Raw genomic sequence first — 27,308 nt, 5'->3', positions numbered from 1 at the left:
TCTTAGGTCAACTCCAATTTTTTTTTATTACAGTATGAGAAATGAGTACATCTTTAGCCAAGGGCTAGTTTGTTTGCAGTATCGAATCTATCTTAATTTGTCACCAACATTCTTGCTTTAGATTATGTCAGATGAGGTGAATGCTGTGTTACTGTTACATAGTGGCATGTCTGTCTTTAATTGAAATTATAAAATGTGTTTGTTGTAGTACCCAAATATCGACACCAGGGGTACTTAACTTAGAGCTCTGGTGTCCATCTTGGCCTCCAATTACAAACATATTAGTCTATGACTGCTTGGGTTTTCATGTTCTAGACCAGGGGTGGGGAACTTCCGGCCCACATCCGGCCCCTGAGACCTCCCAATGCGGCCAGCGGCTCGCCGCCGGCTCCTTCCCCACCAGAGCGGTGCACATGTTCTGTCTCCATGTACGCACATCTTCTGTCTCCATGTGCGCACATCTTCTGTCTTTCATTTCATCGTGCTCCGTCTGCAGGAGAAGACCGGCACAGGCTAGGGGAGAGAGGAGGACCCGGGCAGCAGGGAAGCGGAGGAAAGGTGAGTGGGATGTTTATTTTTTTATTTGGGACAGACAGTGGGGGCTAAGTACACTACCAGGGACATGACTGGGGGTTAAGTAGACTACCACGGCATCACTGGGGGTTAACTATGACCAGCAGGGGCATCACTGGGGGGTTAACTATGACCAGCAGGGGCATCACTGGGGGTTAACTATGACTAGCAGGGGCATCACTGGGGGGTTAACTATGACCAGCAGGAGCATCACTGGGGGGTTAACTATGACCAGCAGGAGCATCACTGGGGGTTAACGTTGACTACTAGAGGCATCACTGGGGATTAACTAGACTACCAGGGACATCAATAAGGGGTTAACTACAGCTACCAGGGGCATTACTGGGGGTTAACTCTGGCTACCGAGCATCACTTCGGATTCACATCAGGTACAAGGGGCATCACAGAGGGTTAAAGGGGAACCCCAGATAAGAAAATCTTGTTTTCTATTTTCTAGTTAAAATATATGTGTCTATACAATGTATTATCGTATCTGTACGGTTCTGCCACACTGGTAGCGGATAGAAATCCAGGAAGTGAAAAAAAATGGCCCCTGTGCAAATCCACATTGTCTCCTGCTCCTTCTGCTATTCCCCCCTTAGGAGACAAATCTTCCATGCCTCTGTCTCACATTGTGTGTGTTTGCCGAGATCAGGCTGATGATGCAGACAGGGGGCAGGGCGTGATGTCCCAGGAGGCTTGGCTGGATCACCCAATCCCCTGAGTGATTCACCATCTCTGACCGGCCAGAAGCAGGTGTTGCACTGATTTCTCTAACTGTGCAGAAGTGTGCAGTGAAATTAGGGCTGTGTTCACACATGTTGAAGTGTCACTGCCGTACTGCAGTGTATTCACAAAAATGATGCAGTAACACAAGTAAATGATGCTAAACGGCGGAGAGGATCAGAGCCTTCTTGTGGGAAAAAGTCCGGCCAAAATTACTTTTTTATATGTTATTACTTATGGAAAGTTATACATTTTCTAATGTACATTATGGGAAATGCTCATATACTGCTATTTCCCTTAATTTAGTGTATCAGGAAGTGTTAGAATTATCTCTGAAGCAGTGACGTCACGACGAAAGGTGTAATTTCTATGGAGTGTCCAGCAGGGGGCGCTCTCTATATAGAAGTAAATGAGTACCATTGACTTCTATATATAGTGCGCCCCTGCTGGACACTCCATAGGAATTACAGTGTATGTAATGTAATGTTATGCACTGTACTTTTGTGACTTCATGAATACATTTATGGAATACTTTGGGGAGCAAGTGTCCTTGCTCCCCAAAGTATCCCATAAATGTATTCAATGAATACATTTGCTGGGCACCGAGCAGGGAGGGAGAGCCATCCACCTCCCCCTCCCCGCTCGGTGCTGGGAACATATAGAAAGTACTACTCCCCCATTATCTGCAGATAATGGGGGAGTAGTACCTCTTGCTATCCCTATCACCGCCACCGCTCACACAGGGGCTGCTTTTCATGCCCCCCGCCGCTCCCCCTCCTCCCGGCATCAAACTTACTATCGCTGATTCCCCGCCGCCCGCGGCGCTCCTTGCTATCCGGCCGGCCACTGACTTCCGCTCGCCCGCTCGTTCGCACTGGCCGCCGCTCTCTGCTCTTGCATGCCGGCCGCGTCAGCCCGCCCCCACCCCGGCCGGGAGCACGGTGCTTCCTGGTGTGCCCGGCCGGGGTGGTGGCGGGCTGACGCGGCCGGCATGCAAGAGCAGAGAGCGGCGGCCAGATAGTGTGAGGAACGGGGAGTGCGGACGGGCGGGAGTGTGGACGGGAGTGCGGGCGGGCGGGTAGTGAGGAGAGGCGCGATAGTAAGTTTCAGGAGGAGGAGGGGGAGCGGCGGGGGGCATGAAAAGCAGCCCCTGTGTGAGCGGCAGCGCGGGCGGTGGTACTACTCCCCCATTATCTGTATATGTTCCCAGCACAGAGCGGGGAGGGGGGAGGTAGATGGCACCTCTCTCCCTCCCTGCTCGGTGCCCAGCAAATGTATTCATTGAATACATTTATGGGATACTTTGGGGAGCAAGAACACAATGTATTCATGAAGTCACAAAAGTACAGTGCATAACATTACATTACATACACTGTAATTCCTATGGAGTGTCCAGCAAGGGCGCACTATATATATAGAAGTCAATGGTACTCATTTACTTCTATATAGAGAGCGCCCCCTGCTGGACACTCCATAGGAATTACACCTTTCGTCGTGACGTCACTGCTTCAGAGATAATTCTAACACTTCCTGATACACTAAATTAAGGGAAATAGCAGCATATGAGCATTTCCCATAATTAATGTACATTAGAAAATTGTATAACTTTCCATAAGTAATAACATATAAAAAAGTAATTTTGGCTGGACTTCTCCTTTAACTTCAAAGATAACAGATGCTTGATCATAATAAGTGCATGGAAATTAAAAGAAAAAAAAATATATCAAAAAGTTCTTTACTTTATTCCAATATCAGCGTTACAGGTAGAGAATACAGCGTGCTGTGTAGTGTTACAAGTAGAGAATACAGTGTGCTGTTACAGGGAGAGAATACAGCGTGCTGTGTGGTGTTACAGGTAGAGAATACAGTGTGCTGTGTGGTGTTACAGGGAGAGAATACAGTGTGCTGTGTGGTGTTACAGGTAGAGAATACAGTGTGCTGTTACAGGTAGAGAATACAGCGTGCTGTGTGGTGTTATTAGAGAATACAGCGTGCTGTGTGGTGTTACAGGTAGAGAATACAGCGTGCTGTGTGGTGTTACAGGTAGAGAATACAGTGTGCTGTGTGGTGTTACAGGGAGAGAATATAGTGTGCTGTGTGGTAATACAGGTAGAGAAACAGCCTGCTGTGTGGTGTTACAGGTAGAGAATACAGTGTGGTGTTACAGGTAGAGAATACAGCGTGCTGTGTGGTGTTACAGGGAGAGAATACAGTGTGTTGTGTGGAAGAAGCGGCCTTGTGTGCACGGCTGTTTCAATGCAATCTGCCCTGCACACATTACAGCCCTTAGACCCTCAGCTGCCTATCATTAACCCCCTTAAACGCTGTGATGCACAGCGATTGCGGCGTTTAAGCTAATCGGGACCCCTGCAGTAATCCTTTTCTATTTTCTGTTGGTAATTTTTTTTATTTCTTGTTGTTATGGGGGCTGCCATCTTGCCTTAGCTGTTTAAACAGCATTTAGTGACATGCTTTACAGAGTCTGTCCCCTTGAGATAAATACTATATAATACTGAGCATACTCTGTGACCTGTGAAGAGGTCATTCCACAGGGAGCTGCTATTGTCTACTCTATAAACTGATGCAACATGTTGCTGCAATGCTGTACAGATCACTTTACATCCAACCCAGAATAGGAACAAATTTTTCAGCAAATGTGAATGGAAGATCTTCTGTGTCTGAATTATAATCTTAGGCTTGCTGAGTTATTTTAAATCAGGGATTGATCTCAATAGTTAAATGACAAGTTTATCTCTATGTTTTCTGTACTAACAAATGAAAATTCTTATTGAATAGGGTCATAGTTAAACAAAAGCCAGTGTGATAAGGGAATACCTGAATGTGTTTGTCTGCATAACACACATAGTAGTAAAGGAAGGGAAGTTCATGATCTTCGGTCATGTTTCCATATTAATTTTCATTTCTTAAACCCACAGTATAAAACCAGAGTAGAAAAATATCTGATAAACCTGTTTATTTAAAATCTAATAAAACTTAGTTACAGAGTTCAAAGCATTACAAGTTGCACTTCATCATCTCCCGAAGACAAACAGTAGCATAACAGGAAGAATCTAATGTGAATGACAGTTTAAATGATCTTTTTTTAGATAATGTATGTTCAGACTCTTTTCCCTGGCTTTGTTCATCAACCTCTATAACTGGTTCATAAATCAATTGATGAGGAAACTTTATTATAGGTCTGTAACAGCCAGGAACGTTCAACTGCAATGTGCCAACTCGAAACTTACAGGACTGCAGCCCAGCACTGGCAAGAGCCTTTTTATACCACTGTCCGACCTGATTAGTAGGATATCTGATACTGTGTCCTGGCATAGGAAGTACTACCTAGAATTTAAAAAAATAAAATAAAAAAAATTATATATGAATGAAAAAATGGATTGACAGCCATGGGACAATTGCAATTTTAGTTGTCAAAAGTTATAACAGCTGCAAGCAATGCCGGGAACATATCAAACAGTGTAACATCCTGTTAAAAGTAATGTCCTATTTTGCTGCTGCCTCCTCTCTAGCATGTGAAAGATGTTGCATGACATTAGAAAAGCATGTTCACTTCTGTGCCACTGTTTCAAACACACTGCCACTTTGAAGGTGTATTTCATAATGTAATTGATGTGTACTGCAACAAAGGTTTTATGTAATTTAATGGTCCACAAACTTTTCAGGACATTCTGCATTGTATGAATGTGAGGACTAACAGTATTTCTGGCCATTATACAGCATGTAAATTACATCTTCACAAGATTTCGGATTTGTAGGCTGCATCTTTAATTTTCAGTTGAGGTTGGGAGTTATGGCTGCCTCCTGTTGGCTTGCACTCCACCCATCTCCTGTGGGTGTTTTAGTTGGATGCTTAATGCCTAGTTTGTAGGCTTAATGTGAGCCCAAGAGAGGCAATTGCTAGAGTAGGACTCTCTCGCTGAGGGCACCTTGGTGTGGTGAGATTCTGTTCTGATTCTGTTTGATCAAATAGTTTGCCAAGTACCCTTTTTTTTTAAAACCTTTAGAACAGGCTTTCAACGTGTGTACCCTGGAGGGAGTATGTGCGGTAAGACCTGGAACTTGCAGGTTGCTGTTGCACTTTGCTGTTTCTGGGTAGCTTCACCCGTACGGGATCCGCAGCAGATTTGATGGTGCGGATCTGCAGCAGATTTGACTAAATAACTGAACACAGCATCAAATATGCGCCATCAAATCTGCTGTGGATCCTGTACGAGTGAACACACCCTAAGTCTGTGTTTTAGCCACTGCAGCGTGCAAACTGCATAGTGTGAACTGAGGTGTTGGATTGCTGTCCAATTTCTGCATTTTCTATCCTTTAGGGTAGCTTCACACACACACACACCGTATCGCAGTTAATTTTTCTGCTGCGGAAACACAGCAGATTTGATGTAAATAACTGAACACAGCATCAAATCTGCACCATCAAATCTGCTGCGCATCAGTCGTGTGTGTTAGCACCCTTATGATGTCTTCCATATTCTGCACACAGATGTGATCCTGCCTGCTATATTTATATATAAACCACCCTAGCAGCAACAGTAGCATGGAGGAAAACAGAAAAGTTTATCCTATCCAGAGTAGACATTGTGACATTTGAAATCATAGCCTTCAGAAGGACTCCCTAAATGAATAAACTTACTTGATGCATAGAATATACCTTTTCTTCCTCTTCTGCATTTGTAACAACATAAACCTATATAAAACAAACCATCTGTAAGGGCTGGTAAATATATATTATATAAATTCACAAAATGCCCCAACAATAAAACATCTGCATGAACTTACTCTGTCACTCAATGATTTTTCACTTGAATCCTGGTTGTGAAGTACAAGGTCCCCTTCTACAACTTTGGTGCCATAGGTAGCTATCCTATAAGATGCAGCTTCATTCCAGACCTTACTGCAATATGCATGAATGTAAAAGATGCGCATGGAATGTGGAATACTGAGCCATCCTCGTACACATCCCTCATCATTCATCCCATATCTATTCAGTGCCCGCAGAAGCATTCTCTCACGGACTTTATAGGCTGGCATTAGAGAAATGGTACCTTTAATGTCCTCTGAAATAAGAATGGCAAATAATAAGCAGTTTAGGTCAAGTTATAAACCAAATTTGTTTTTACATTCAAAATTCTACATAATACTTAGTAATACTAATAATTATACAGACTGAAACTCCGTTTTGTATTCTGAATCCCCAGACATATATTTTCAAAAAGATTTCTACTAACCATAATCTCAGTTTACACACTTAGCCTACTTGGAAAGTTGTCTACTTGTGGGCAGGGCTGTGAGGCATTCTCTTTTGCTATAATACAGAGCTTGGTAGGGCAGTATGGCTGAGAGCCAGGCAAGCTTAGCCTTAGAGCTGGCAGCAGGGATGTGTAGTTGCAGGGTTTCTCCCTTGCAGATGCTGTGTTATGATAAAGGGGTTATCCAGAGCTACAAAAACATGGCCACTTTTCCCCCTACTGTTGTCTCCACTTCAGGTGTGGTTTGCAATTAAACTCCATTTACTTCAATGGAACCGAGTTTCAAAACCCTACCCAAACTGAAGACAACAGTAGGGGGAAAGTGGCCATGTTTTTGTAGCGCTGGATAACCCCTTAAGGATGGTCGCCATACGGTCAAGCATCAACTGCTAGGGTAAAGACCAACTTTGAAAGGGTCAGCGTCAAGTGAGACTTTACAGTTTAATCAAGATGTGTACCATGAACCTTAAGTCTGTTCTGAAAAACCAGCCATGTGTCGTGCATGTTCCTAGTGAGCTGAATACATTACAAAATTAAAAGTCTTTATGTGAATTAGAGACAAACAATTAAATATTCAAATAAAGTAAGTTACAGTTGGATTTTTAAAGGCACAGAGCTCCCTCCTTCGTCTCTCAAAACAAAAAAAAAAAAAACATAAGCCATTTTCTTGCATTAGGTCAATATAAAAAAAACTAATTTATGGAAAGTGGCAACATAAAAAAAGTATTTTTATGCATTTACCGTTTGCTCAATGAAAACAAACTATTCAAATCATCCTGATAGGAATCATTCCTGAGAGGAATAGTTACCATATTATTGGTACTACCTGGTGAATGGCGGTAGGTTTAGAGTAGCTTCACACATACTGGAACCGCAGCGGATTTCACGTTGCAAGTTTGCAGCGAAATCCGCTGCGGATACTGTACTGTGAAGCTGAATGGGTCCCATACACGCAGTGGATCCGCTGCGTGTAAGTGACCCGGCCCCTTTAACCCCCCCCCTCCCCGCAACATACATTACCTGCTCGGCACTGCTGCTGTGTGTGACGCTCCCTGCTCCCCTCGCTCATCAGCCAATCAGTGCTGCCTGATTGGCTGATGGGGAGCCGGGAGTGTCACACACAGCCACGGCGTCGAGCAGGTAATGTATGCTCGGGCCGGATCTGCTGTGGAATTTAACAACAGAATATATGGTAGAATGTACTCTAAAATGTTGCCAATAAAACATACAATTGGCTCTATTGATAAAAAATAGGGAAAAAAAGAAAAACCCACAGCAGCTTACTGTATAGTCAGTTTCATATTAATGTTATTTACATACATTTCATGCAAGCATATTACGTTCGCAGGTCCCAGACTGACCACTAATCACTGTTGTCTGCCTTGTAGTTTTCTTGTTTTTGAGGAGTTTCTAGTTTATTAAAACGTTATGCTAATAAATGCATTCAATAAAATTAGTTGTTTTTACATAAATTGTATTTAGTGCTTACCGGTTTGGGAAAAATATTTTTTTGCTTTATTTACAGGATCATCACCTTCCTCAGGGGTGAAAAACAATTTGATAGCCTGTGGCTGGAATAGAAAGGTTAAATTTTAGTATCAACTTAAAGAGGACCTGTCACCCCCCCGCGCCGGGGTGACAGGCTCCCGACCCCCAGATAGATCCCCTTATAGTTACCGCATGTCGCCGAGTCCCGCTGCCGGAGCCGGTCCCGGGACGGAGATATCCCGGTGAGAAGCCGGCGCGCGCGCGCTGTGGAGATGAGTCCTGCGTCCATAGAGAATGAATGGAGCCGGACTCATCTCTGCTGCGCGTGCACGGCTCCATTCATTCTCTATGGACGCTGGACTCATCTCCACAGCGCGCGCGCTGCCTTCTCACCGGGATATCTCCGTCCCGGGACCGGCTCCAGCAGCGGGACTCGGCGAGATGAGGTAAGTATAAGGGGATCTATCTGGGGGTCGGGAGCCTGTCACCCCGGCGCGGGGGGTGACAGGTCTCCTTTAAAGGGATTACCCATCAGTACACAAATTTTAATATACTGTTGCTATATACAGCCTAAACTTACCTGTCTGCGCTCCCCTGGTGTCCCCCACTGTCGCCTCAGTGATTGGTCATGTAAGATGACCCCTTTTAAAGAAAAAGTGTAATGAGAAAATGACCTAGTGTTTAAATCCCATTTGTACATTAAAAATATTTAGGGATATTTGGTGATTTTTATTTTTTTTTTTTAATTCTATTTAACTATCCATTTTCTCAAGTAATCCTTAATACTTGTTTTTTACATTCTGTCTACTAGACCTAAGGTTTGGGAAGTTTGTTTGGGAAGTGGGGGCAGTGCAGTCAGTGGGGGACACTGGTGACACCACAGTAGGACACTGAGGGAGCACGGACAGGATAACAATGTTTATTGTTTTTTATGTACCAGCAGCAATATATTAAAAAAGGGAAGACTGCCGGACAACCATATTTAATGTGATAAGCCCCTTTGTTATTCCCTTAAGGTAATAATATCCTCTATAGTGTGCATACACAGGCTGCAAGGTCCACAGCTGCCCAGTATGTGTTTTTTTTTTTTTTTTTATGTTCTTCTTTCCACTCTCCTTGACAACACAAGGCTGAATGTGTATCAAGTCTAATATCTTGAAAAAACAGAGAGTAAATGCCCTTTTACATGGGCCAGCAGGCTGCAGCAAGCGAGTGCTGAACTTTGAGATCACTGGATGATTTGTGGGCTCATTCAAGGCATCATTGTTGGATGCACATCATCTGTTTACACAGGGCAAAGTGAAAAGTGGCCAATTAGCGGCCGTTTGGTGTGATAGTGCCTGTTAAAAGACCACAATCAGCCAACATACACAACGTTGGCTGATAGTGGTCTTTCAACAGGTAGAAAAATCACGGCCTGCTATGTGTGGCTCTGTGCAAAGAGTGACAACAGACCGCCGCTCGTATACAATGGGCCACCCGGGCGATTTAAAGCTTAACTATAATTTCAGTAGCCAAAAATATTCTCAAATAAAAAGCCCACGTGTTACCCTTTTAAAAGAGCCCTAAACTGCGTTGATAGCATGTACGCTCGCTGATATATCCCCAGTAGTTTGGCCTATCCCTCATCCTCCTGGCTGTGTCCCTCTATCCACTGAGCAGCACCTCAGCAGATGTATCACACACAGTGGGATCAGATAGAGCCCCAGCATACAGTATCAGGCTGGGTTCACACTACGTATATTTCAGGCAGTATTTGGTCCTCAAGTCAGGTCCTCATAGCAACCAAAACCAGGAGTGGATTGAAAACACAGAAAGGCTCTGTTCACACAATGTTGAAACTGAGTGGATGGCTGTCATATAATGGTAAATAACGGCCATTATTTCAATATAACAGCCGTTGTTTTAAAATAACAGCAAATATTTGCCATTATATGGCGGCCATCCACTCAATTACAACATTATGTGAACAGAGCCTTTCTGTGTTTTCAATCCACTCCTGGTTTTGGTTGCTATACAGCCTCAAATATACAGCCTCAAATATACGTAGTGTGAACCCAGCCTCACAATGTAAGATTAGATACAAAGCACCAGCCGATGGTATCACACACAGTGGGATTAGATACAGTCATCTGCTCTCATAGCACTGTAGGATAATGTCAGCCATGGAGGTGAAGCACCTGCTGCAGACCTCCGATAGTGAATGTTATATATACTATGGAAGGACTACAAGCTGTGTTGTGCTGGGACTTGTAGTCCCCCCCTCAGTGACTCACCCACTCTCCCTCATGCAGCACATTGGAGTCATGGCTGGCATGTCCCTCCTTGTTGAAGCACTGAGTACTTGTCCCTCCATCCATCTCCTCCCCTGCTCCTCACACACAACACCCTCAGCTCTGCTATGTGATCTCTGTGAGGGGAGGGGGGAGAACGTGCTGCTAGGAGGTGGGGGAGGAGGTTTTGTTTCTGTTTCTCTCTGTGTCAGGGCTGTTATCTGATCCTCCTGTCACAGTCCGTACACTCAGGACAGATCTGCAGGGAGGGGGCGTGTCCAGCAGGAATGCAGAAATAACTCAGAGCCAGACAGAGCAGTAAGGGCATAGTCAGCCTTATGTATTTAAAAAACTGTTCATTTTAGGTTATTAATGTATACTGCAAAAATTGTTATCATGCCCTAAGCTAACTAAAACTAAAAAGGTAAAAATATTTTATAGTTACACTTTAAGGATCATCCGGGCAGCCCCTCCCACAGCTCCCCACACCCCTAAGTAGCCCCCCTCGCTGTCTGTGCAAGTGATAGCACAAGTAGTGAGCGGTAATGAGGAGGAAGCGACCTAACAGATCATCGTTCGCTTCTTCCTCCTAATCGTGGCGCGTCATACGACCCTTACACATACCATTTCTTCCTTTAGTAATGCTAATCCAATCTTATGCGACTGCACATTCTGCCCTTTCCCAAACCTTTGTGGTCCATAATAGTTAATAAATCCTCTGTTCTGAAATGAGAGGTAGAAACAAACTATAAGATAGATAGTAAAGATACTCTAAGGTTACAAACCCACTTGCCGGATCTGCAGCGAGTCTCCTTGCTGCGTTTTTGCAGGGAGACTCGCTGCAGATCCCGGCCCTATACTTTCAATAGCATCCCTGCTGCGATTTTGTCTGCAGCCCGCCCCATTAACCCCCCGGCCGCCGGACATTATACATTACCCGGTCCCCGTTCCTGCTTGCTTCGGGGCTCCCGGTGTTTTCACAGCCCGCCCCGGCCAATCAGTGGCCGGGGGCTGCGGGCGATCGTGCGGCCGGGGGCTGCGGGCGATCGTGCGGCCGGGGGCTGCGGGCGATCGTGCGGCCGGGGGCTGCGGGGCTGGGGGCGATCGGGGCTGCAGGGGGGCGGGCAGGATATACATTACCTGATCCCGGCTCCTGCTTGCCTCAGCGGCTCCCGGCACGTTCCGCCCGGCCAATCAGTGCGCTGCCCCGCCGCAGCGCACTGATTGGCCGGGCGGGCCGTGAAGACACCGGGAGCCCCGAAGCAAGCAGGAACGGGGACCGGGTAATGTATAATGTCCGGCGGCCGGGGGGTTAATGGGGCGGGCTGCAGACAAAATCGCAGCAGGGATGTACATCCCTTCTGCGAGTTTCTCTGCTATTGAAAGTATAGGGCCGGGATCTGCAGCGAGTCTCCCTGCAAAAACACAGCAAGGAGACTCGCTGCAGATCCGGCAAGTGGGTTTGTAACCTTAACATCAACAACTGTGATATAAATACATCATGAACAAGAGTTCTGTGCATTCAGCTTTATATTCCCATTAACTACTCTCAATTGATGCCAAGTGCATAGATAACCTATTTGTTATGAGGCCAAATTATGGCAAATACTATAAAGCGTTCACTTGATTGTAGCATACATTTTTAAAAAATGAAAAACCAAGATAAATTACTTTCCTTATTTCTTGGATTCAATTCAAACAGAGTCCATTGAGCCCGACGCGTCTCTTATGCGATAAGTCATCAGGGGCTTGTTCCGCTGCTTCTGTTTTCAAGTGTCCATGTGAACAGCTCAGATGATGGCCGCACTCATCGTGTCCATGTGAACAGCTCAGATGATGGCCGCACTCATCGTGTCCATGTGAACAGCTCAGATGATGGCCGCACTCATCGTGTCCATGTGAACAGCTCAGATGATGGCCGCACTCATCGTGTCCATGTGAACAGCTCAGATGATGGCCGCACTCATCGTGTCCATGTGAACAGCTCAGATGATGGCCGCACTCATCGTGTCCATGTGAACAGCTCAGATGATGGCCGCACCCATCGTGCGGCCATCATCTGAGCTGTTCACATGGACACTTGAAAACAGAAGCAGTGGAACAAGCCCCTGATGACTTATCGCATAGGAAACGTTGTCGGGCTCAATGGACTCTGTTTGAATTGAATCCAAGAAATAAGGAAAGTAATTTATCTTGGTTTTTTCATTTTTTAAAAATGTATGCTACAATCAAGTGAACACAATGGAATACATGGAAATTAAATGAATACATTCATCTGTGCACTATTACAAAAACAAGTAATAAGGGAACAAGGTGAAATAAATAAATTTGTGCAATAACTCTGTCCCTATTCACACAGCAAGGAAAAGAGACTGTGATGAAATAAAAATAAAATATTACTTGAAGGGAAAAAGGTGCAATAAGAGACTGGTATATTATACACTGTGCAATAATTGTTGGTGCAATAATTATTGGTGCGATACAAGTATGTAGCGGTGTTTACATGGACAAAAAGAGTATACGCTACAAGTAGCTAGATGATGGCTGTGAAGAGAAATATGGATATTGTAACAAAAACTGTGTAGGTTTTCTTTATTTTGTGAGTAAATAATAAAAGTTAAATTTTAATCTTCTAATCAGTCAGTGATACTAATTAATTTCAGGAAGATATTATTGATTCATTTGACCTGTTAAGTGATATATATTAAACCCCAGCATTATTTTGCATAAAAGTTAACATAATAGTTGAGTCAGCTATGAGTGGGAGTTCTGAAACACTCATCTATATCACTAAACATACCTTGACACTATGTACGGCCTCATCAACTCTCTTCTCAAGGTCTTCTGATATATCATCACTATGACATCTTACATCTCTCACGATAATGGTGAAATGGTTTCCACTTAACTCACCAAGATGTAAATGCTTGTTAGTAGGATGTATGTTGTAGATCTTCATCCCCCTTTTTTCAAGTAACCCTTCAATTTCACGCAGTCTAAAGAAAAAGTTGAATAGATAATGCTCCAGTCATTTTATACTGTCTACTTCCTAGCTCATTTTGAGATGATATTGCTGTTGATCACACAACATAGATTATATAAAGTAATGTCCATTCAACAGTAATAAGCATTAAACTATATTGTACAAATAATGTAAGAAAAGAAATATCACACCTTTCTGAAGAAATTTTCTTCACAACCACAGACTGGTATGTGATGGCTCTCTTATCTTTAATACCAGCATAGCTAAAGTCCGAGGGAAGAACACCAAGTAAAGAGGCCAGGTAGGCAATAGCTTCCAGAGTTTCCAGGTTCTCTTTCTTAAGGGTAAAAGCTAGAACAAAACACTTCTGTAAGAAAAAAAAAGTACAAAAACCCCCCCCATATCTACCACAGAGTGAATAATGGCGTTGTGGCCAAGGCTGATGAAAGTAATGGGCGTTAGAATTATTCCTACCTGTAAATATGTCAGCTTTTTCCTCTGATCTCTGTCTCTTTCCAGATGAGCCTTTTTTCTCCCGGAATCTAACAGTTATACACACTTTCTGCAGTTCATCAGAGCCTTTCTCGGAAAAGGACTTGGTTTCTACCAGCTTCCCAAATTTCTTACTGATGAAATGATGTACAGATGTCCTGTGTTCTTTACACACATCTGGCTGAAATGTAAACCTTGAGTTTTCCACTTTTGCATCTATAAATGTAAAGAATTTGTCTGCCTCCTCTTCAGATGTCAGCAAGGAAAGCGTTTGGTAATCCAGGTTTGGCTTAACAAAAACCTCAGTGCTTCTGGTAAAGGTGAGAAGAAATGGGAATGCCTGTCGCACAGAACTGTGGAGAATGGCTCGAGCATGTTTGTTCGGGAATTGGCCCAAAGACAGTTCACACTGTTCTTCACCTCCAGATACTTTAGATTCAAAGGCAGATCGGACTGAGCATGCAAAGTTGGTTAGGGATCCCTGCACATCTTGACCCAACAAAGTGTTAAGGACATTATATTGGTCTGCCTCAGAATCGGGAAGATCTAGGCCCTCAAAAACATTATCACCCTTGTCAGCCATAGCCTCACATATATCTTTGGCAGCAAAGTCAATTGTATCTTGAATGTTAGCTCCATCAGTGCTTAGACAAAGCTTGGGCTTCTTGCAGTTTTCTTTACTACTTTGCTGTGCTTGTAATTCTTCCTTTACTTCCATGTAGATGTTTGTAGTAAGTCGACCGGAGAGATTAACCTCTGCTACAACAAAGTCGGCTGGAGAATTTTTAATGGTTCCATAAAAGCCAGTGTGATCACTTACATAGGAAAGAGAGCTAAGATCAATAGGTCTTTCTTCCATTTTATTAAAGTACAATCTAAAAAGAAAAAAGAAAAACATGGTATGAAATCCCAAGACACCCTTACTTTTATGTTAGAAAGTGGTGCTTTAAAGTTTGTGATCTCTTCAAATTTCTTTTTTAGTTCTGCATAAATTCGGCAAAAAAATTATACCTAAAAGTAGCCCAAGAAGTAGACAAAGAAAACCAAACCAAATAAATAAGTAAAAAATCTTTAAATTGGTCATTTGTCACATTATAGGCACAAGTGCCTATATACCTTAAAGTGCCACTGTCCTTTAAAAAAAAAATTAAAGCAGTTTTTCCATTGAAACAAAAGTTAGAGCAGTTTGCATTTGGAAACAACGGTGACACTTTAAATAACTGTCAACTGAACCATCTATCATGACCTCCCAACAGCAGAATGTTCCCTGTGACCTGCCAGCAGATTACTCTGGCAGTGGCTTATTTCTCAGAGACCAAACAGGCAGTAAACAAATGGGCAGTAAAAATCAATAATGCACATCTCCCTGTACATTAATGTGTTAGCAGAGATTCAGGAGGCCCCCTACAAACCTTATAGTGATAGCCAAAGCCGCTATTCAGCCCTCTCACTGTATTTGGAGATTTTCCAGCTGGTACACTCAGCTATGAGTGCCAAAAAGGAGATTACTGAAGATGTTGATTATGGCTAAGAAGAGAGGTTGGGAAAGCTGCCAGAAGCGCCGTTGTATACAATGCAATCAACATCGCTGCCTAAAGAATTCTGTTTCTGGCACCTGCACAGGGAGCTAAAGGTTATAGTTACACTTTAAACGCCATGATCATGGCATTTAAAGGGAATGTGTCAGCCTCCGAGCCCTACCTGAGGTGCTGACAGTGTGCTGTAGCTGCCGATCCCCACACAATGGGACTTTGCTCTGTACATATTTTACGGGAGGAATTTTAAGCTGAAATTCCTCTTCAATTCCTCACCTAATTCCTCACCTTTTCCTCAGTGTGCACATACCCTTGGGGAATTGAAGAGGAATCCGCTCTTAGGGCCCTTGCACACTGAGCAATTCTCGAGGAATTGTAGCTGAAAGTTTTCAGGCAGAGTTCAAGCAGAATTTAAGCCCCCCATTGACTTCTATAGGATTCCTCTAGCAGATCTGCGGCAGAAAATTCTGCTCTGAAATTCTGCAGTGTGAACAACAGAGCAGAAAACCCATTGAACACAATGGGAATTTGCTCTGTACATTTTTTACGGGAGGAATTTCAAGCTGAATTTCAAGCTGAATTTCAAGCTGAATTCCTCCCCTTTTCCTCAGTGTGCACATAGCCATATTTCAGCTTGAAATTACTTCCGTAAAATATGTACAGAGCAATGTCCCATTGTGTTCAATGGGATTTCTGCTCTGTTGTTCACACTGCAGAATTTCCGAGCAGAATTTTCTTTCTTTCTACAGTAGAAAGACATATAATATTTAGTCCTCTAGACCACATAAAGTTCCAGCTTTTAGATATGACAATTTAATAAATAAAATAGCAATATGGATAACATTAAAACAGAGATCTTATTTCTAAAACATCATATAACTGTAGGAGTAGGGAATTGGAAAAGACTGATGGATAAAAAGTCAATGTAATACTGCTGGGAGCTGGCCAGTAGTTGCTATCAGCATTAGTTCAATGTGTTAGTATAAATGTTGGTTCAAGCCTCAGATAAATATGCTTCTAGTTGTAGCTATTTTTGTTTCTGGGTCACAGTTGTAATCGTACCGCCCACAGTTATTACTGGACATGTAGTCCTTCTGGTGATCGTGTATCTCACAGCTCCCGGCACCTGGTACAGCGAGACACTCGATAGTGGCCAGGTAGAGTTGAATCACACTTATTGTAGCGATATTGCCACACCTTAGATATGAAAAATGGCGTCTGTGACGCCGCTCACCGGTCCCGATCGAGATGATGGCTGCTGTTGTGGCTCTCTCCCTCTTGCGAAGGCTATCAGTTGAGAACACTCCGGTCTGGGCTGGAGATGCTCTTGAAGCGCGTCCTCGTGGTGTTCAGTTAGCGTTCGCGCGCTGTTATCCAGCCTCGTTCTGTATCCCGGCCTCGTTCTATATCACGGCCTCATTCTCACCTTAGATGTCTCTGTCCAGGGTGAGATGCTGGTGGGGATAACAGATAGTTGCCGTAGGTTGGTCGGGTGGAAAGAATGGTGGGGGGCCCCTCAGTAGCGGTATGACTTGCAGGTTAGAATAGTTCATACATTGCGTCAAACGCGTTTCAAGGTTATAATGATTAACCCCTTCGTCAGTGGCAGTGATTAGCAATAGCAGTGATGGCAATCCATAAACAACCCAGAAACAAAAATAGCTACAACTAGAAGCATATTTATCTGAGGCTTGAACCAACATTTATACTAACACATTGAACTAATGCTGATTGCAACTACTGGCCAGCTCCCAGTGGTATTACATTGACTTTTTATCCATCAGTCTTTTCCAATTCCGTACTCCTAGGGTTATATGATGTTTATGATGTTTTAGAAATAAGATCTCCGTTTTAATGTTATCCATATTGCTATTTTATTTATTAAATTGTCATATCTAAAAGTTGGAACTTTATGTGGTCTAGAGCAGTGATTTTCAACCAGTGTGCCGCGACACATGGTCGGGTGTGCCCCGGGGAAAGTTCCCCAAACTATGGTGCCCCTGCAGATCGCCCCGCTGCTGCTGTCCGCCTCTAGCGCCCAGACGTGCTCCTCCTATCCAATCAGCGGAGACAGGGAGAGTGGTGCACTGCGGCGGGCCGTGATGCACGCATCCAATCAACGTGTGCGCTACGGCCCTCCGCAGCGCACCACGCTCCCAGTCTCCGCTGATTGGAGGAGCACGTCCAGGCCCTACGGGCGGCCAGTAGGTGAGGCGGAGAGCAGCGGCGACCATGTGGGAGGAGGTGAGGAGGAAAGGGGCGAGAGAAACAGGAGAAAACAATGGGAGAGAGAAACCTGGGGATGGGGGAGAGAGACAGGGAGAGAAGCATGGGGGAGAGAAACCTGGGGATGGGGGAGAGAGACAGGGAGAGAAGCATGGGGGAGAGAAACCTGGGGATGGGGGAGAAACAGGGGAGAGAAGCAGGGGGGAGAGAAATATGGGGATGGGGGAGAGAAGCAGGGGGGGCAAGAGAGACAGGGAGAGAAGCATGGGGGAGAGAAACCTGGGGATGGGGGAGAAACAGGGGAGAGAAGCAGGGGGGGAGAGAAACATGGGGATGGGGGAGAGAAGCAGGGAGGGAGAGAGACAGGGAGAGAAGCATGGGGGAGAGAAGCACAGGAGAGAAGCAGGGGGGAGAGAAGTATGGTGGAGAGAAGCACAGGAGAGAAGCAGGGGGGAGAGAAGTATGGTGGAGAGAAGCAGGGGGGAGAGAAGTATGGTGGAGAGAAGTATGGTGGAGAGAAGTATGGTGGAGAGAAGTATGGTGGAGAGAAGTATGGTGGAGAGAAGTATGGTGGAGAGAAGTATGGTGGAGAGAAGCACAGGAGAGAAGTAGGGGGGAGAAGTATGGTGGAGAGAAGCACAGGAGAGAAGCACAGGGTTTCACACTGAGTGAGTATAAATACATTTAGAATCTATATTATTAACTATATGTATAATATGTACTGTTTTAGTGTCATTTTGTGCCATTTTGGTTGGTGGTGTGCCCCGGGATTTTTTAAGTATAAAAAGTGTGCCGCGGCTCAAAAAAGGTTGAAAATCACTGGTCTAGAGGACTAAATATTATATGTCTTTCTACTGTTGAATTTTTTGCCAGTCTCTAGGTAAGGGCATTTTTTAGTTTCACCTCGACCCATTTAGATACTGAGATTGTGAGCTGCACCTATATATTCTTTCTTTCTTTCTGCCCAAAGAATTGACATGTTAATTCTTTGGGCACATTCTGCTAGAGAAATCCTATAGAAGGGTGGGTTCAGACTGAGGAATTCTCGTGGAAAATGTCCACGGAATTCCACCAGCTGCCCGCCCGCACATCTGGGCGCCTTTACGCCGGCCCCATAGACACCATTCTATGGGCCGGCGTATTCCACTATACGCTGAAAGAAGTGTCATGTCACTTCTTTCAGCGAGCGGAATACGCCGGCCCATAGAATGGCGTCTGTGGAGCCAGCGGAAAAGCGCAGATGGACAGCTGACGGAATTCCGGACATTTTCCGCGAGAATTCCTCAGTCTGAACCCACCCAAAGGGGGCTTAAATTCTGCTTGCATTCTGCTTAAATTCTGCCAGAGCTGAATAGGCGAATAATTTCAAGCAGAAAACTTTCCTCTACAATTCTTTGAGAATTCCTCAGTGTGAACCCAGCCCTCATGCACACTGAGCACAAGACGAGTGGAAGACGAGTGGAATTCAAGCGGAATGCAAGCAGAATTCAAGCAGAATTTTAAGCAGAATTCAAGCCCCATTGACTTCTATAGGATTCCTCTAGCAGATTCTGCCAAAAGAAGTGACATGTTAGGGCCCTTGCACACGGAGCAATTCTCGAGGAATTGTAGCTGAAAGATTTCTGCTTGAAATTCCTCGCCTATTCTGCTCTGGCAGAATTTAAGCGGAATTTGGGCGGAATTTGAGCGGAATTACCAGCAGAATTCAAACCCCATTGACTTCTATAGGATTCCTCTAGCGGAATCCGCCCAAAGAATTGACATGTACATTCTTTGGGCGGAATGCGGATTCTGCGCGGAAATTTACTCTGTGTGCACGGGCAGTCGGAAATCCCATTGTTCTCTATGGAAAGAGCAATGTTGCATTTACACGGGCGGAATTCCACACGGATTCCGTCCGCTTTTTATGGCGGAATTCGGGCGGAATTCCGCGAGAATTGCTCCGTGTGCACATACCCTTACTTCTTTGGGGTATGTGCACACTGAGGAAAAGGCGAGGAATTCAGCTTGAAATTCAGCTTGAAATTCCTCCCGTAAAATATGTACAGAGCAAAGTCCCATTGTGTTCAATGGGTTTTCTGCTCTGTTGTTCACACTGCAGAATTTCCGAGCAGAATCTTCTGCTGTAGATCTGCTAGAGGAATCCTATAGTAGTCAATGGGGGGCTTAAATTCTGCTTGAATTCTGCCTAAAAACATTCAGCTACAATTCCTCGAGAATTGCTCAGTGTGCACATACCCTTGGGCAGAAAGCAGAACTGCGGCACAAAATTCTGCTTGGAAATTCTGCAGTGTGAACAGAGCGGAAATTCCATTGAACACAATGAGACACTGCCCTGTTCATTCTTTTACGGGAGGAATTTCAAGCAGAATTTAAGAGCGGATTCCTCTTCAATCTCTCGCCTTTTGCTCAGCATGCATGAACCCTTTGGGTATGTTCACACTGAGTAAGCATGGCGGAATTCCGCAGCGGAGCTCTCCCGGAGTGTCCCGCTGTCTTTGAATTAGGGCCCTTGCACACTGAGCAATTCTCGAGGAATTGTAGCTGAAAGTTTTCAGGCAGAATTCAAGCTGAATTTAAGCCCCCCATTGACTTCTATAGGATTCCTCTAGCAGATCTTCAGCAGAAAATTCTGCTCGGAAATTCTGCAGTGTGAACAACAGAGCAGAAAACCCATTGAACACAATGGGACTTTGCTCTGTACATTTTTTACGGGAGGAATTTCAAGCTGAATTTCAAGCTGAATTCCTCGCCTTTTCCTCAGTGTGCACATAGCCTTAGGCTATGTGCACACTGAGCAATTCTCGAGGAATTGTAGCTGAAAGTTTTCAGGCAGAATTCAAGCAGAATTTAAGCCCCCCATTGACTTCTATAGGATTCCTCTAGCAGATCTACAGCAGAAAATTCTGCTCGGAAATTCTGCAGTGTGAACAACAGAGCAGAAAACCCATTGAACACAATGGGACTTTGCTCTGTACATTTTTTACGGGAGGAATTTCAAGCTGAATTTCAAGCTGAATTTCAAGCTGAATTCCTCGCCTTTTCCTCAGTGTGCACATACCCTCAGAGGGCGTGCGTTCCTCCGCAGCCCCCGCTCAAAGAAGATAGTGTCCCATTGTCAGTGAATGAGAGGGCGCGCAGAGCACGGCGTAATTCCACCGTACTTACGTGTAAACATACCCTTTGGGTATGTGCACACTGAGCAATTCTAGCGGAATTCCGCCATAAAAAGCGTGCAGAATTCCGCCCGTGTAAATGCAACATTGCTCTTTCCATAGAAAACAATGGGATTTCCGACTGCCCATGCACACAGAGTAAATTTCCGTGCGGAATCCGCGTTTCCGCCCAAATAATTGACATGGCAATTATTTGGGCGGATTCCGCTGGTGGAATGCTATAGAAGTCAATGGGACTTGAAATTCCGCTTGAAATCTGCTTGCATTCCGCTAGACTTCCGCTTAAATTCCGAGAATAGGCGAGGAATTTCAAGCAGAAATCTTTCAGCTACAATTCCTCGAGAATTGCTCAGTGTGCATATACCCCTAGGGCGGGAAGCAGATCTGTGGCAGAAAATTCTGCGTGGAAATTCTGCAGGGTGAACAACAGAACAGAAATTCCATTAAACACAATGGGACATTGCTCTGTTTATATTTTACGGGAGGAATTTCAAGCTGAAATTTAAAGCGGATTCTGCTTCAATTCCTCCTCTATTCCTTAGTGTGCACATACCCTACAATCCACATATTCTGCCTAAACAGTGACCATAAAAAGGTAAATCCCAGCTGTACACATGTTCTGCAGACCTTATCAGTGATAACATTGCAGATGCATCCAGTGACTCACAGAGGGTCTTCTCTGTGTGAATTGGAAGTGACATTTTTGCTAATCAAAGCTGTCTTTCTGGCTCAGCCCATTATGAAAACTTCTCCTTGTGGCGCCTTGGTTCTGCAGAATCTGCCAAATAAACATTTTAGGTTCCCCATGCAGCATCATCCTCATCTCTATACAAACTCTCTGTGTGTATTGCATCACACAGTAACAGTTCTCCCCATATAAGCAGTTATGCCCAATATGTGCCTCCAGATATTTGTCAGGTTGCTCTGTGCTCCTATAGAGTAGATAAGCCTCCACTGTGCCCCCATATAGTATTAGGCCCCCTCTGTGCCTCGACATAGTGTAAGTCTTCTGAGTTCCCCCATAGAGTAAAAGATTTTCTCTGTGGCTCCATTCAGTATAGCTCCCCTCTACACCTCCATATAATAGTTAGGCCTCTCTGTGTCCCATATAGTAATTCGGTCCCCTCTGTGCGTCCATATAGGTAGCCCACTCCTGGTTGTTTGGCCGCCAGATTAGTTAACACCCCCCCCACACACACACACACACACTGCTCTGTTTTTCCCCCAAGATCGAAGCGGACAAAAAGAAATCCTGCAAGCAGACACAAGATTGAAATGCGATGGTCACCACTGAAGTCAATGGTATCTCTTGGGTGTCCATCTAAATAAGTTGGTGTCCTATATTGAACAGACTGCCCAGCTGCATTGTGTGATGCTGAATGGACTTTCTGACAGGCTCCGAACAGAGCCCCAGTGAAAATGTGACCCTGGCTATAGTACATCAGTAGCAGGTGCACAAAGCTCTCCTGTAGTTTGCTACTATGTATCTTTCTGCAGTCCAGGTAGTTTAACACATAGAGCATTGCCTCAACAGGTTAGGCTGGGTTCACACTACAGATGCATGTGTGTCTGTTTTGATCCGTTTTTCCATTGACTTCAAGTGGATCAAAACGCATCAGTTCTTTTTTTAACATACAAAAAAACATGGTTAACCATATTTTTGTGTACATTAAAAAGAATGGATACGTTTGGATCCTTATTTCATTTTAATGGAAGACAAAGGAAAAACAGATCAAAACAGATGCACACAAATGCATCAGTTTTTTTTTTTTACAGATAAAAAAAAAGAGAAAAGGATAGCAAAAATGTAGTGTGAACCCAGCCTTAGCCACTTCTGAGTTGAGAGTAGGATTAGGTATACAGTGGTACCTCAGTTCTCAAACTGCTTAGAACTCAAACTGTATTAACAGGGAAAGTTTGCTTTGGTTCTCACTTTTTGGGCTCCCGGTCTTGAAGTACTCGATATCTTAACATTTTTGTGAGCGTGGATGGTGGGTTGTACCTCGTGAGTTTAGCACTGGTGAAGCTTCACATACAGTACAGTACTGTACAAGACTGCTGGAGTGCATGTACAGTACAGTAGTAGTACAGGCAGTGCACCACCATCTCCCATCCTGTACTGTATAAGACTGTTGGAGTGCTTATACAGTACAGTAGTAGTACAGTCAGTGCACCACTATCTCCCATCCTGTACTGTATAAGATTGCTGGAGTGCATATACAGTACAGTATTAGTACAGGCAGTGCACCACTATCTCCCATCCTGTACTGTATGAGATTGCTGGAGTGCATATACAGTACAGTAGTAGTACAGCCAGTGCACCACCATCTCCCATCCTGTACTGTATAAGATTGCTGGAGTGCATATACAGTACAGTATTAGTACAGTCAGTGCACCACTATCTCCCATCCTGTACTGTATGAGATTGCTGGAGTGCATATACAGTACAGTAGTAGTACAGCCAGTGCACCACCATCTCCCATCCTGTACTGTATAAGATTGCTGGAGTGCATATACAGTACAGTATTAGTACAGTCAGTGCACCACTATCTCCCATCCTGTACTGTATGAGATTGCTGGAGTGCATATACAGTACAGTAGTAGTAGTAGTACAGGCAGTGCACCACTATCTCCCATCATATATAGTACTCTATAATATAGATTGCTGGAGTGCATATACAGTACAGAATTAGTACAGTCATTGCACCACCATCTCCCATCCTGTACTGCATAAGACTGCTGGAGTGCATATATAGTACAGCAGTAGTAGTAGTAGTAGTAGTAGTAGTAGTAGTAGTAGTACAGTCAGTGCACCACCATCTCCCATCCTGTACTGTATAAGATTGCTGGAGTGCATATACAGTAAAGTAGTAGTACAGTCAGTGCACCACCATCTCCCATCCTGTACTGTATAAGATTGCTGGAGTGCATATACAGTACAGTAGTAGTACAGCCAGTGTACCACCATCTCCCATCCTGTACTGTATAAGACTGCTGGAGTGCATATACAGTACAGTATTAATACAGTCAGTGCACCACCATCTCCCATCCTGTACTGTATAAGATTGCTGGAGTGCATATACAGTACAGTAGTAGTACAGTCAGTGCACCACCATCTCCCATCCTGTACTGTATAAGATTGCTGGAGTGCATATACAGTACAGTATTAATACAGTCAGTGCACCACCATCTCCCACACATTACAGTGCTGGGGTGGGGGGCACTATACAGTAAAGGATGAGTGAGGAATCTGTGACTAATTGTTGGTTTTGTTGAATGTTTCTTGTGTATAATGTACAATGTAAAGCTGTTCTGTACTGTCCTGTAGAGATTAAACCGGGCACTATACAATGTAATATATGAGTATTGTAGGTAATTATTGGTGGGTGCTGAAACCAATTAAACACATTTACATTATGTCCAATGAGAAGACACTGCTCGGTTCTCAAACTGCTTGGTTCTTAAAGGCTGAAGCACTGGAGGTGGGCCGACCCACCCTCAGTGGGAAGAAACCCAAGTTCCTCCATGATGTGACTCCATTAGAATCAATGGAACCCTATCATAGAGGGGCTAGGGTTTCCTCCCACTAAGAGTGGGTCGGCCCGCCTCCAGTGCTTCAGCCTAGGCCTGGTGGTACAGTCACTTTAAACTGCTCACCGGAACCAATTAAGTTCGAGAACCGAGGTACCACTGTATATACTGTAGTATGCACTTGTTAGCTGCCTCTGAATGTATTCAATTAGTTTTTATTCACTCAGAGAAAGCACAAATCAAACATGGTAAAGCATTAAAAGCAAAGTGTATTTTTTCAGTTCACACGGGGTAAAACTGACTGAACTCTCTGACGCGGAATCCCGCCAGCCTCTGTGTCATTCTGGGAGTCTATAGGAGGGCTTGCGCCTCCACTCTCCATGTGGAAGAACTGACATGAAAATTCTTTCGAGTGGACAGAGAAGGCACGGGAGCCCTCACGTAGACTGCCAGTACGATACGGAAGCTGGAGAGTTCTGCTGCACAATTCAACCAGTTTTACTCCATGTCAACTGGCCCTAACAGTCTTTGCCAATGTTTTGGATTCTCACATAAGCATCACCCAAAACTAAAAATTGTCACGAATGTATGTAAAAGTAACATTTTACACAGAAACATTATAAACTGCTAAATCAGCATGCCCGCCTGCTTAAAAAAAAATGAAATAAAACAAACACGCATACTCACCCGGCTCCTAGGAAGACCACCAGTGCGTCTTCCCCCCAAGCTCTGCGCGCACCTGTGATGTCACGCGGGGTGCAGCGTCCTCTTGTGGCCGGAGGCGGAATGCCACCTACTGCCTGAAGAGTTACTGGCGGAGCGGGGAGCACGGGCGCCCCTCACTAGGTGAAGCTATCTGCTCTGACATCCTCTCTAGTCTCTCCCAATTGGCAGAGGCTCTGGGGATGGGCGGTGTAAGGACGGTGCAAAGAGGAATCATGGGAGTTGTAGTTTTTAGCTAAGCTAGGGAGTCTATAGGAAGTGCCGCAGTTCGGGCAGCAGGCACCGTGTACACTGGGTCAAATGAAGTGTAAAAAAAAAAAAGTGTCCACTTGTACAAGGAGGAAGCTGATAAAGAATCAAATGACTTTCCGGTATTTTTTCTCTCGTGGGAACCCTCCCCATTAGAGGTTGAGGGTCAGTGCAGGACATAGAGGCAGAGCCGCGGATTCTGCACTTTGGTCACGTGACTGGGTCCCTGCACGGTGACGCTTCCTGTGTTAGGAGCAGCACTGAAGGGGTGTCGCCTGCCGGAGCTTCCAGTATTGTGAAAGAGACAGAGGATGCGGAAACGTCTGCCTGTTACTTCCCGGTACACTGCTGCTCTAGTGCTCGGTGCTGGCCGGCCAGGGTGAGGGGGCCAGGACGTCAGCCGGTGAGTGCCCGGGGGGAGGTGGGCAGGGTGGGCACACGTCATACATACTAGCAGCACTGATTAGTCATGGGCTCTGCATACCAACCAACACTGGCCAGTGATCAGCTGAAGGGGGCTTATGCCATACATACTTACAGCACTGCTCTGGCCACTGATCAGCTGAAGGGGGCTTATGCCATACATACTTACAGCACTGCTCTGGCCACTGATCAGCTGAAGGGGGCTTATGCCATACACAGGGCCGATTCTAGCTTCTCTGCTGCCTGAGGCGAAAATTAAAATGGCGCCCCCCCCCCCCCCCGATACTAGAATCAATTGTGCAGGAACTATTCTCACGTATTCTCCTGTCGATACCTCAGCTATTAGTAAACTTATTATTTTCTCATTATGTATTATGATGTTCTGCAGAATCTCATCATACACCTCAGCTGCTGCAGAACATCCCACTACACCTCAGCTGCTGAAGAACATCATCATACACCTCAGCTGCTGCAGAACATCATAACATGCATGCACTGCAGCACCCTAATGTATTCAAGTGGGGGAGGGGGGTGCACACGGCACAGTGACTTTATTAAACTGCAGGGGTTAATAAAGTCACTGTGCCATGTGCATCCCTAAAACGCCCCACCCCACAGAATACATAACATAAGGGTGCTGGAGGGGTTAACGAGGAGAGGAGGACTGTTATATATACAGTGTACAGCACATATATGATACAGCAGACTATATATACATTGTATAGGGGAGGAATATTACATATACAGTAAATATATGATATAGCAGTTAATGTATACACTATATAGGAGAAGGTTGTTTTATATAAAGCACACATATGAAACAGAAGAGACAATGTATACACTATATAGGGGGGGACTGTTATATATACAGTATACAGTACATATATGATATAGCAGTGGTTAATAAAGCAACTGTGCCATGTGACCCCCCCCCCCTGGAATACATAAGGGGGCTGCAGTGCAAAGTATAAGAAACTAATGGTGCGTTTACACAGATAGATTTATCTGACAGATTTTTGAAGCCAAAACCAGGGACAGACTATAAAAAGAGAACAGGCCATGAAGGAAAGATTGAGATTTCTCCTCTTTTCAAATCCATTCCTGTCTTTGGCTTTCAAAATTGGTCAGATAAATCTCTCTGTGTAAACGCACCATAACTGTGCCATGTGACCCCCACCCCCAATACAGTGACCCCTGCACTGCAGCACCCTCCCAAATGTATTCAAGTGGGGGAGGGGGTGCACATGGCACAGTGACTTTATTAAACTGCAGGGGTTAATAAAGTTACTTAACACATAACATAAGGGGCTGCAGGGGTTAACTCACCAGCAGCAGGCCCAGTGGATGAGGAAGTTGATGGGAGGGATCCTCACTCAGGTAATCGGCTGCCCACCACACACAGACAGAGCAGCACACATAGACACAGTGACAGATACACAGAGCTGTACATACACAGGGACAGAAAGGACAGGCAGACCCAGCACCACACACAGGTACACAGCAGAGACAGCACCACAACAGCACATTCACATCTCTTCCTCCTGGAGGGATGAGTCGCAGGGCAGCAGCTAATTAAGCAGCATGGAGGGCAGCTGTCCAGCCCTGGACAGGACACACACAACAGCACACACACC

At 44.7% G+C, this 27,308-nt stretch overlaps 2 protein-coding genes across 2 annotated transcripts in view; one reads left to right on the top strand and one right to left on the bottom strand.

Annotated features, from left to right (window-relative positions):
* Positions 1-4,258: 4,258 nt before the first annotated feature.
* On the bottom strand, positions 4,259-25,459 carry PUS7L (pseudouridine synthase 7 like). Its single transcript, XM_069975981.1, has 9 exons — positions 24,967-25,459; positions 13,794-14,686; positions 13,511-13,670; positions 13,137-13,332; positions 10,961-11,059; positions 8,065-8,146; positions 6,106-6,383; positions 5,960-6,013; positions 4,259-4,644 (listed from the first exon to the last, which is right to left on the bottom strand). The coding sequence occupies exons 2-9, from the start codon at positions 14,668-14,670 to the stop codon at positions 4,315-4,317; spliced, it is 2,076 nt and encodes a 691-aa protein (XP_069832082.1). The 5' UTR covers positions 14,671-14,686; positions 24,967-25,459; the 3' UTR covers positions 4,259-4,314.
* The window catches only part of IRAK4 (interleukin 1 receptor associated kinase 4), a 21,203-nt gene continuing 19,177 nt past the window's right edge, over positions 25,283-27,308 (top strand). The window contains exon 1 of the mRNA XM_069975983.1: positions 25,283-25,654. The gene's annotated coding sequence lies outside the window, so the exon portion shown is untranslated. The remainder of the gene's footprint in view (positions 25,655-27,308) is intronic.

The sequence above is a fragment of the Dendropsophus ebraccatus genome, chromosome 1, assembly GCF_027789765.1.
Source record: "Dendropsophus ebraccatus isolate aDenEbr1 chromosome 1, aDenEbr1.pat, whole genome shotgun sequence".
Lineage (NCBI taxonomy): Eukaryota > Metazoa > Chordata > Amphibia > Anura > Hylidae > Dendropsophus > Dendropsophus ebraccatus.
The sequence above is the reverse complement of the archived record's forward strand: the minus strand, read 5'-3'. Positions and strand labels throughout refer to the sequence as shown.